This window comes from Ochotona curzoniae, unplaced genomic scaffold (assembly GCF_017591425.1).
Source record: "Ochotona curzoniae isolate NIBS_2020 unplaced genomic scaffold, NIBS_Ocur_1.0 contig_2210, whole genome shotgun sequence".
NCBI lineage: Eukaryota > Metazoa > Chordata > Mammalia > Lagomorpha > Ochotonidae > Ochotona > Ochotona curzoniae.
In genome coordinates, this window is record NW_024465369.1 from 25,109,299 (window position 1) to 25,121,583 (window position 12,285).

General features: G+C 37.6%; 1 protein-coding gene across 1 annotated transcript; it reads right to left on the reverse strand.

Annotated features, from left to right (window-relative positions):
* Positions 1–1,903: 1,903 nt before the first annotated feature.
* On the reverse strand, positions 1,904–8,252 carry GCG (glucagon). Its single transcript, XM_040972041.1, has 5 exons — positions 8,153–8,252; positions 6,502–6,663; positions 4,749–4,886; positions 2,734–2,877; positions 1,904–2,069 (listed from the first exon to the last, which is right to left on the reverse strand). Exons 1-5 carry the CDS (start codon positions 8,242–8,244, stop codon positions 2,063–2,065), a joined length of 543 nt encoding a protein of 180 aa, XP_040827975.1. The 5' UTR covers positions 8,245–8,252; the 3' UTR covers positions 1,904–2,062.
* Positions 8,253–12,285: the final 4,033 nt, after the last annotated feature.

Here is a 12,285-nt window from a genome sequence, read left to right on the forward strand (position 1 = left end):
CTGAAGTCAGGGGCCAAGAGCTTCACCCAGCTCTCCCAAAGGGGTTTACAGGACCCTGGGTCATCTGCTGCTTTTTCAGGCACATTAACAGGAAGATAGACTGGAAGTGGAGCAGCTGGGGCTTGACTTGGTACCTGTTTGGGATGGCAACATTGCAGGTGGCAACCTAACTTGCTGTGCCACAGCACTGGCTCTTCCAAAGCAACATTTTATATAAAGGAAGAGGTGGTAAGTAACAGACAGTTGCCCTGGGCTCCTTCAATCAAATTTGTGGAAAATATACATTTCTGATCTTATCAGTTGAGTATCTTCACAACCAACGTATCCAAATTAGCAAACAAAAACCCAGCCAGGAGAATATACTTGTGTAGAGTGAAAGTCTTCTCACTTAAGTGCTTGGGTGATTGCTTGATGGTTTTGGTTCGGGAAAGGCTGATTGATATACAGTTCTTGCAGCCGAAGGACATTTCTGTCCTAATAAGTTCCCTAACAACCATTTTAGGATGAGTGCTTTAGGATACTTTCATGACGGAAACCTCACTGTAAGGCAAATTAAAAATTATAAATACAATTTTGGTGAGATATGATGGTGAGGTGAGCATTTTAACTTCTTTTTTTTTTTTCAAATGCTAACTTATTCCTAGAGTTTGAACCACCTCTTCGGTATCCAACAGCTGACATTAGCCGTACTTAGTTAGTATCTAATTCAGGACAAGTTCTTTATTATATAAATGAGTAAAAGTGATTATCAAAGATACTACTTCAAAAATTGCTACTCCTTGCCAAAATATATAGGTAGTTGACAAATGTCGCAATATTATTGGTGGATAATATCTCCCGAAATAGTCACTACAGAGGTAAAGAAAGTTGGCGCTGTTCTATATAGCAAGGAAAACTTTGGGCATGGCAGCAAGCATCAATCTGGCCTATGATACTGGTCACAGCAGGCTATGAAGACAAAGCTACAGGTCATTCTGGACAAGCTCAAACGCCTGCAGATGTCAGGCAGGTGGAGTGTATAAACAAGATGAGCCCCAGGTGCAGGTAAGACATGTGAGCATACACAGGCATGTGTTGGTGTCCATTGTGCACGTGTAGGTGGCACTGCACTGCACTGAGCTGAGGATGAAGTACCTGGCTCTTTAAGCACCTGAGATTTAGTTCTGGTAGAGCTTTCCATTTTGGATCTAATAATATTGTATGGTTGATTTTTTCAAGAGAAGGTAGAAATTAGTATTTTCCTATGACAACTCCAATTTTTCCATGGCAGCTCAAAATGTTAAGGCAATGGGCAGACCATATCGATGTGCCAGATATCACCTGTGGGCACCAGCTTAGGACAAGGATATATTTGGAAGGAGTTGGGGCATGTAGAAGGGGATCACGTACGGAGAAAACAAACTATAATAAAGAAGCTTGAAAACTTTATTTAAAATTATCTTTGATATATTGAAAGCTGAGCATTTCTATAGCAAAGGTTTCAAGAAGGATATTCTTTTACCAGTTTTTCCACTGTGGCTACCAATTTTTCCCTTCTACCAATGTAAAGCAGACACAGCATGATTATAATTTATGTTTACAAATTATATCATAGAAAAATAATTTGGATGCTAGCTATAAACAGGTTGAATATGTAATCCAAAGTAAGAAAATAAGAGGATAAAACAGTTTCAGATTGATATTGTAGTAATATTTTGAGAATGGATTATTTTATTTACTATCTTTTGGCTACCCAGTGCTAAAAGAAAATGTATTTATTGGGATGCAAAGCAATATGGCTTCAGAATTCACCCTTGAATTTATAGAACTTAAAAATTCAAACATTCCAAGTGGCTGGCAGGTGCTGTTGTAAAGATGGTCTTGACATTGTAGCAATATTCTAAGAATAGATTATTTCATTTACTATCTTTTGGCTACCCAATGCTAAAAGAAAATATATTTATCGGCATGCAAAGCAGTATGGCTTCAGAATACACCTCTTGAATTTATAGAACTTAAAAATTCAAACATTCCAAGTGGCTGGCAGGTGCTGTTGCAATAATGGTCTTGACTAGTGATGGATTCACTTCCTGGAGATGAGAAAGAAACGACAAAAATTTAACACAACTACTGTAACTGTAACTGGATGATATCACTAGCTTATACGGAAAATAATTCAGTGATTTATTTTGATAAAATGTGTTTACCAAGCCCTTCATCTGTAAATATCTCAGTCTTTTAGACTCTTAAGATATTTTCACTTACATATGGCTTTTCTTAAGGTCTTCCAAAGATACACAGTTACATGAATAATTTGTATAAAGCAATTAAAATCTATCCACCATCAAAATAATAGGTGGAGTGTTTGGTGTTTAACTTTTGCTAGTAGTTTATTAAAGCTCAAATATCATATACACCAGCAATTCATCTTTGTGTTGAAGTTTAGCAATTTAATAAGACAGTAATATGTAAATGCAAAATTTCTCGTTTCACTCATATGTGTGCTTCTGGCATCTTGTCTCTCATAGACACTGAGATATGTTTTTGGGATGAATTAGTAATTGGTTACAAACTCTAATTTAAAAAAAAATAAATAAAATGAGCTCTGGAATGATTTAAACATGCAAAATTTTATTATGTGATGGGACAATTAAGCTTCCCCCCCCACACACACGTGAAGAACAACTTATAACAGAAAATGTTTCTATTTATGCAAGTTTTGATGGTTTTTATAATGAAGTAGAAAGCAATCACCTGTCAGTGATTTTGGTCTGAAGCAACCAGTTTATAAAGTCCCTTGTGGCCAGACTATCGAGAAGCGCGTTCATTTCATCTGAGAAAGAGCCATCGGCATGTCTACGGCGTAGCTCTTCAACAATGGTCACTTCTTCCGGAAAACTGAAAAAATGTGGGTTGAAGTTGGCAGTTATTAGGCGCTTTGTACACATGCACGGGGATTGTTTACTACTGCTAACAAGCAGTAAAGGATCTTATTTATAGAAAGCCTACTATGAAAAACTTCTATAGAAACTAAAAAAAAAGTTGCAGAGCTGGGCCAGGCACGGTGGCCTATTGGCTAAAATTCCTTGCCTTGCATGTGCCAGGATCCCATATGGGCACGGTTCTAATCCCGGTGATTCGGCTTCCCATCCAGCTCCCTGCTTGTGGCCTGGAAAAGCAGCAGAGGACAGCCCAAAACCTTGGGACCCTGCACCCACAGCATGTGAGACCCAGAAGAAACTCTAGGCTCCTGACTTCAGATTGGCTCAGCTCTGGCCGTTAAGGCCGCTTGGGGAATGAATCAGCCAAGGGAAGATCATCCTCTCTGTCTTCCCTCCTCTCTGTATATCTGACTTTGCAATAAAAATAAAATAAATCTTAAAAAAAAAAAAGGTGCAGAGCTGGGAAGGAAAACTAAACCTGTGTTTTCAATATTCCAGGTTGCTTCAAAGATTTTAAATATTGAAATATGGAATCTATTGTGACAGTTTTTTGGAGCTTCCTTGCAAAAGACAATATTAAGAAATTAGAGCTTAGTCTAAAATCTACACTAGATTTTCTTTTTGGCTTGATGCCATGGAATTGGGTTTCCCCTTTAAATATTATAAAATGTCCCCCAAGTACAAGCAACCACTTTACTGCTGATTTTCTAAGTTTGATTGTGGGAAGCGGTATTTAATACAGTAAAGACACCACTAGGGATGCCCACGTCTCATATTAGTGTGCTTTGCTTTGAATCCATGCTCTGATCCAGATTCTAGCTTCCGGCTAATGCATATCAGGGAATGACTTTGCTGCTTGAGTTCCTGAAAACCCACACAGTAGGCCTGGATCGGGCTGCTGGCTCCGGGTGCTAGCCTGAGTCAGCTCTAGTTGATGGGTATTTAGGGACTAATCAAGCAAATGGGAGCTCTTTCAATCTACTCGTGTCTCTCAAATAATAAAGTAGTAACACAAGTTTGAGTGTGAATATTGTCAAAATCTGGACAAATTCTATTTTCTTTTTCTCGTAAGGTGTCTTTAAATCTTGGTTTACTTTAAATCTGATTTAAAAGACCAGGGTGACACATGAATTTTCTGACTCTCATATTTTAAATGTCAATCAAAATAGTCACAAAAAATGACATAGCTCAAGGCCTTGTCTGTGTTAAGATCCTAACAAGCAACTAAGCATCTTAGTCTCATTTTCAACTGTGACTCTTTAATACTTATGAAAATGATGAATTCTGGAGATATGGTTAATTGTATAGATGTTTCTACATCTACATATGTTGTCATTTTATTAACCCATCATGCTTGGTCCATGTCTTCATTATCACACTTTATGTAAATATTTGTTAATGCCTAAATATATGTTGATCACATATGTGAATAAAGTTTTAGTTAAACATAGAAATCTTTAAAGTTTTCAGCACCATTAATTCTATTTCTTTATCTTCAGATTTTCCTGGGATAGTCATGCTTTCAGCTTGTTGTCTCACTGTAGTTTCAAAAGATACCCTGATTTCGATAGGAAGCGAATGGCTAATTATAGGACAATTATAACGTGGGATAAAAATGCAATCCTATTAGACTCTGTTATTGATACTGGCTACCGAAGATAAAATAAGCTCAACTTCTGCGTACTGTTCATCCCCAATAGGAGTTATTTCATTACTTTGTAAGACTATACTAGTTGCTTCTGTAATCCAGATTTATACAGAGACAACTATAGTCTTAAATTTTCTGCATCAAAGAGAAAAATGTCAAATAAGATTGTGCAAACTTACTCTCGCCTTCCTCGGCCTTTCACCAGCCAAGCAATGAATTCCTTGGCAGCCTGGCCTTCCAGATAGGAACTTACATCACTGGTAAAGGTCCCTTCAGCATGTCTCTCAAACTCATCGTGGCGTTTGGCAATGTTATTCCTGAAAGAAACGTGAAAGTTAAATTGAAGCTCTGTCTGTGGCAATATGGTTCTCAGCTGTGGCAACTAAGGGCTCAGGATTCTATGAGAAGGGGGTTGGGGTGTTTGGGAGAAGAGGGTGATGAGGGGATTTGTCTTGAAGCCACATTAATTATCGGGATTTGAGATTGGTAGAAGGACTTGACAACATTTAAGAAGGAGCTATATAGTTCCCCCTCCCTTCACAGCCTTCCCATTTCCATCTCTGCCGCTGGTTGTTATAACCGCAATACTTTTTACTTTACTCTCAATAGATAAGAGTTGCCCACATGTTTAGTGACTCACAGGCAAGGCAGTGTTTGGTTCAGTTAGTACAGGGTCAGAGTCAGTTAACTGATTCAAAGGGAACGCGAAGGACCATCCTGAAATGTGGTCCAAAGGACGACATGATAATGGATGGAAGAAAACGTGTGATCTGCTAGCAATCGCGGAGTGCGAAGACCCGGAGCCCACACCAGCCTGGGGTGGGTGCAGAGCTTGGAGGGGATGCACAGACAGCTGCCTGCTTTGCCCCTGGAAGGTCTCATCTTCAATGCACAGCAGGGACTGCTTGAGAGTGAGGGATGCTTTACATTCGCTTACCAAGTTGTGGCACTCTCATTCTGGAAAATGAGAACAGTTTGCATTTTTGTAAATTAGTGATGTCTCACATTTAACTGATGCCGCCTATAGGTCTTGACAGGGATCTTCCCGAGTGTCTGCTGGGACCAAGACAAGCAGCTTACCTGCAGGGGCTCCTTCCACTTAATGGTTAACTTCGGTTAACAGTGGCTTCTTCTATTGCCTCTGATTACTCCAGCTTTCACCCCTGCTCTCATTTTCCCCTCTCTCTGGACTTGCTTAGATTCAGGCAAATTGAAGTCCTTTATTCTGAGGATTACATTCCTCTAACTAGTTTGTATGTATAACTCCCTTCTCCTTGTGGGCCACTCTCCAAAGAAATTGTGAAATTCCACCATCTCTGTGAAACCTGTGTGGATAATTTCCTCCAATAGCTTAAATGTAGCAAAAGCCCAACACTCGCACAGAAAATCCAACATTAAAATGTATGCCTTAACGATAGGCGTGCTTTCTTCTTTGCCGCCTTCTCTCTTGATGCTGTGCGGCTAGGCCTTAATTTTAAATGCATATCTTGGATTTTATTCTACAAGAAAAGGAATGCATCTGTTTTCATTCCTCACTGTGATCAGCTTGGCTATGGGGCTTTAATGTGATCACAGTCCTGGGTTTGAACTCCACGAGGAAATGTTAAATTTGCTCTACCTTTTAGTCGGCCATTAAAGTTCTAACTATCCAGGTCCACAAAAGTCAATTTTCAGTTTTAAGGAAAAATGGATGAGAGTAAATATTACTAAAGCCATAGCTGAAAAAAAAATCACTTATGTTTTATGTCACACTGAAGATTGAATAAGGGGTTTGGAGGGGGTAATATGCCAATTCTAATGGTAGCATCCTTAATCTTGAGCACCACCAAAACTGAAAGACTTATGAACACTACCTGATGAGCATGGTAACTGTCAGGACAGACCTATGCAATGCAGTTGTGTGCAAGTTTTGGATTAGGGTTAGACTCTTGCCTGTTCCTCTTGGTGTTCATCAACCACTGCACAAAATCCTGAGCGCGCCTGGAGTCCAGGTACTTGCTGTAGTCACTGGTAAAGGTGCCCTGGGAATGGCGCTTGTCTTCGGTCATCAGATCGGTGTCATCAAGCAGGTTTGTCTGGGGAGCTGAGGATGACCTGTGAAGGCAAGGGGTGCAGTGTGAATCTCCTTCAGAAGCAGGCTCAATTGAGGAATGTCTTCCCTATAAAATACAGGACCCAGGAAGTAGAAAGAAAGATTCTAGAATGTTGGAGAAACCTGTCTATAGTTTGGAGAGGTCTGTTTGTCATCAGAATTTCATCATTTAAGGGCAACAGAATATATTCTTGTTCTGAATTCTAGTAACAGATCTCCCAAATGGCATTTTTTTTTTCTGGAATAGGACTTAAAAAGACTTTTATCAACTGATAAATATACCCATGATTATGCATACAACACAGCAAATCAGAGACTCAAACATTTTAAGAATAATGGGTAACAAATTATTTGGGTGGAACATTAACTTTCCAAGTACCTTTCCATACATGAGAACTAATTTAAGAACAGAATTCAGCTTGCTAGTTACATGATGGCAAATGGTGAAAAAGATTATCATAGTGGCTCAACGACAGGCAAGAAAAAGTCCATCTTCTATACACTGCATAGTCCATATACCAGTAGTCAACAGTTGGTTCATGCGATAGATTCGTGGATAAACCATTCTGTGTGGTTAGTACTCAGAAATAAGAGGCTGCTTCTATCTGTCAAGTTAGAAAGATCAAATACTAGGGAGGACATTGTGAGGATTAAGTTTACGCTGTTGAAGGGAGTGTGCATGTCCAGTAATTTTCTAGAAATTAAGTTGATATAATAGTCTAAAAGCAATAAGTTCCTTGTATCCCTGATGCAATAATTCTACTACTAGATTTTTCAGCTTCTGGAGACAATTAAAATAAAGGGAAAATGTTCGTAGATGTGTCAATTGTAGTCCTTTTTGTCAGAAAATCTGAGAGTTTCGTTTCTATTATTCAATAGAAAATGAACAGTTAAGTAAATATTGTATATTTATGATATAAAATAGCATGTAACTGTTAACTATAATGCATTAAATAGATATTTGTAATGAAATAAGAAAAACACAACAATATGCTGTAAGGAGAAAAAGCCTGATGAATATCCATAGAATCAGTTGAAAGTTACATAAAATATAGGAAAAGAGTACCTTATTGTTTAAACATGGCAGAATGTTTCCTGGAGAGTAAAATTCTGACTTTTTTTTTACATAGTTTTTGTATTTTACATAAATGAATATATATAATTTTTACAATTAACAGCAACAGTATTTTTTAAAAGGAGTAAAAAAGAGAAAATAATTGTTCTGAATAATGAAAAGCTACCATGCAGAGTGTGTGAGTAATGAATGAATGCATGCAAGCCATCCTTAAAGTTCCAAGAACTATGATTTACAACACATACTCTATACCTGAGGAATGTGCCTTGATCACAATGACCTTTTAAATTTGTCACACCGAAGGCTGTGGGAGAGTATTTATTCCAAACTACTGAGTCCCATCCTCAGTCATGGTTTTCAATGTCTTTATGTCAATTATAGCGCTCTCTGTCAGTCCAATTCTAAAGATGCAATACCTGGTTTTCTCGTCTGTATCTTGAAGAGAGCGTTGCCAGCTGCCATGGACCAGCATTATGAGCAATCCGGCCACAAAGTAAATGCTCTTCATTTTTACTGCCTGTTAGAACACAGAATGGGGTTGGAATTCAAGCACTCATGCTGACGGAGCCAGAAATTGAGATCTTATTTGACTGTGCACTTGCTACAAACAAAAATGTAAAACTAGCCTTATCAATTTTATTGATTGCATTTCCTGCTTTATTGCAAATTGTGGATTATATTTTCCCCCAGAATTTCTGAAGGCATAAAAAGGATAGAAACTGTACATTCTACCATTCAGCTTTTTCATTATTAGTATTAATGTAGGACAGCTCTGTTAATGATCAGAAGGCTCATTTCCAGACTTGAAATTAAAAATGTTCATGATAAACATTTAAAATAACTACTGTGTAATGATATGCTACATATGGTTAGCCTGAACAGCACCTTATCCATAATGCCACCCCTTCCACTATCAGTCTGGCTCTCAATTAATAGTCCTTCACTTCCAAGCATTTACATTATACTGCATTTCAACCATCTTAAAGCAGCCTCAGGCTACAACTTGGCATACCAGCTGTCGGTTCAGATGTATTATTCATTTATATTTTAAATAGTGTAACTTGGTCTAGACTTTGTAATTATAAAGCGGCCAACAGATTTGAGGTATTTTAGGGTGCTTTGACCTGTTCTAAATTAAAGGGAAAAATCATTTTAAAGACAAGCAATTTGCAACAAGAACTAATGTTTCTGGCAACTTGGAACAATCACAGCTAAGAAACTAAGAGATGACTATCATAAAGGAATTAGTGCTTGCTTCTGAAATCTTGGAAATGCCCAAGTTGTTCTTTATTTGGACTTAGTCCAGGGCATGTCATTCTTTGTTGGTGAAACCATAGACTTACTTGTGGGATACACTTGATTTCTTGCCCTCTTACCACCAGCAGATGTCCCACAAAGCCATAGGATGCCAAGAATGTGATGATGCAGTGTAGATGGGCAAGAGACCACCATGAGAACTGGGTAGAACGCCCCCACAGAGAAAACTCCTTTATTTCTGAATGGAAAACTCAAGTCCTGTTTGTCTTGGACTTCTCTGCTACTATGAAATCCAACTGTGTTTCTTTCAAGAAGCGGGGATTTCAATTTAAGTTTGTACTTATCCATAAATAATTTGAATGAGTATTTTTAGCAAAAGACATTTGGTTTGGAATACACATTTTACAAATATTATCATTTTAAACTATCAATCTTTTCTTTAACATCTGAGCTATATTTACTATCCTTCTCTGGCACTGAACCATGAAGACTGTAATACCTGCAGTAGTAACTATATTCTTTGAAATACTAGACCTTTGTAAAGTACATGATCAACTAGACAGAGAAAAATAATACATCTATGCTCGCTCATTCCTTCATTAATATTAAATGGGCAAATTGGTATTGTGCTATGTTTCAGTTTTATAAGTTGGGAAACTTTTTGGAGGCTTTGCCAATGTTTATAGGTGCTGTTTCCTGATTCTAAATCAGTCATAAGACGTTTGTTTTCAGAAAGATTTGTAAATTAAAGAGAGCAGTTTTTTATAGGATTGTGTCACTGTTGCAAAGTGTCTTGTATAAGACTGTCAACTTAGTGGTGAAATTCCTTCCAGACAAAACCCCTGGAGATTTTGTAATATCTTCCATCATGTTCCATGGAAGCAAATTTTAACTGCCATTGTGGATGCTGACGGACTATAAAACAATCACAAAGAGAAATTGTGAGCTCCTTCACAACCAATCAAATGAGTTCTATGGAAATAATGGATTGACTTAAACTCGTTTGTTTGTTTTTGAGTCTATGGAATTGTGAAACATGATCATATTAACCCATTCTTTGAATTCTATTGTTATAGAAGCAAAATAGTCATGTCATTTTAGTATCAAAATATTATTCAATAAGTAAAGGATTTCCAATTACTTCCATATCCCCACTGTGTAGCCTAAGGAGAGCCTGGAAGTTTATAAGAAATCACAAGCATCTATTCCAATTTAAGTGGAAGATAGAGTAACGACAGATTTTCTGAGCAGAAAGTCCTGTAAGGATTGATCTCAGACCTAGGAAAGAAGATATTTACATTATATCTCTAAGTACATTGCATTGTAGAACACATACGTGTTTTTAAAACTGATTAGCTCTTTTCATAAGACCTTATCATGTGTGGAAAAATCATTTACTCCATTGGGAATCTTTGTAAATTTACTCTCAATCTTTAAGAGCTTAAATACATGATTAGTTCAAATCATTTCTAAAAATGATTTGAAAGAAATTCATGAATATCAAAATCAGTTTTTACGTCAAGTTTATTTTTTGAATTACATTTTCTGTGAACTTTGTAAAGTACCCTCATGGATAACATCTAATTTTTTTTTAAAAAAAGAAATATACTGAAAGTTTCCCCCAGTGTATAGCCATTTTAGCTTTTATTTACTATACAGATTTGGTACATAACAGAGAATTATTAATCATTGGTTTTACTCAGTTCTATGAAAGAAATCCGCAAAACTAGATGATATTTCTTCTTTGCTCCAACTACGCTATGTCTTGTTTGCCAGGAACTGATCTCATGGACTTTGATTTTTCCATAGACTTATCACGGGTTTGAATTTTTGAAAGAGAGATATTGAATGTACTCTCCTGGAAAACCAGAGGTTTAATTGGTAAAGAGCAATTTTGTGTTACAGCCTGTCTAATGGACACATTTCTGCTGAATTTAAAAGACGCCTTCTGTTCAAAGTGGTATATACATCTATCAAATCCAAAGAAAAGAGATTTGTTTGTTAAAATGCTGCAACTTATTTTAGAATGCAGTTTTCATAACAATTAAGTCTGATAACAAGTTCATAAATTCCAATCTTTGTTTTCAATCCCATATCTTTGCATTGAACTATCTCTCCTACTCATCTTTGTGACTTGACTGTGGCAAAGTAAATGTAAATACATTTGATATTTTTATCATCTCAGTTGTGTCCCATCTATTATTAATAATGAAGTATAAGATGAAAAAACATTTTAATTCATAATATTTGCTTCATGAAAGATTCTAAACTGTCTGCAAAGCAGGATGTACAGTTTTAGGATCATCCAATGTTAGTCTTACCTTCTGAGAAACTGCCGTGCGGAGCAGAGCAGGTGGCGAGCGCGCAGGCCTCTTCAGAGACTTTGGGTGTGCTCCGTGCCCTGGGCGCTGCTGCTCTGCACCCAACTGCGGTCCTTTTATATACTCCCAGCTCTTCTTGGCCTCACAGAAATTACGCTGACAATATAAATTTCTCATCTGTAAATAATGGGTTTTGTTACAAATGATTTCCCTCGCCCACTCACTTTGCTCATCTGCATTCTCTGTGGGGTGGGGGGAGCGGACAGAAAAGACCCAGGAATTTTTTATTGACTCTTGTGTCTTTTCTTTTCCCATTGGAAATGGAAAGGGCAGTTTGGAAATTTGTTCAGGCATGAAAATCACTCAAATTCACTAATGTCAACTTTGATGTTGACGAACAAAGAACTTGAAATTAGATAGTCAGTAGCTAGCCCCGTTTTTAACATGGCCTCATTTGAGTCTTTCAGTTTGATTAAGTTTCATCAATTTAATAAGTGATCAACGATTAAATTTATAAGCATCTATTAAAAATAAGAAACCGGTCATTCAACACATTCTTAACAATTCTCTCATCTCCACTGTATGGAATTCATTTGTATTGTTTTGTGAGGAATTTTAAGGAGTGTCAGATGAAGAGAGCTAAACTGAACTTAAATATAGCAAGATGAGTATTAAACTTCAAACACAGGTAATGGTAACAAGACAGGATGTATTATTTATTTTTTTTTCTAATGCATATTTGAAAAGAGAATGAGGCAGTAGTTGCTAAAGAGTAAGATGTGGAGGACCGGATGCGGTAGCCTAGCTGCTAACATCCTCCTTTTGCGCATGCCGGGATCCCATCCAGCTCCCTGCTCGTGTTCTGGAAATGCAGTCAAGGGCAGCCCAAAGCCTTGGGACCCTGCACCCGTGTGGGAGACCTGGAGAAGGTTCCGGGCTTTGGATCAGCTCAGGTCCAGGCATGGCAGCTG

Bases quoted from the DNA above. Each gene is read 5' to 3' on its own strand.
- GCG (XM_040972041.1), bottom strand. From the start codon at position 8,244: ATGAAGAGCATTTACTTTGTGGCCGGATTGCTCATAATGCTGGTCCAT. The intron at 6,664-8,152 runs GTATTGCATCTT...TTGCCTTCACAG, and splicing joins GATACAGACGAGAAAACCAG to GTCATCCTCAGCTCCCCAGA. The intron at 2,878-4,748 runs GTAAGTTTGCAC...ACATTTTTTCAG, and splicing joins AAAGGCCGAGGAAGGCGAGA to TTTTCCGGAAGAAGTGACCA.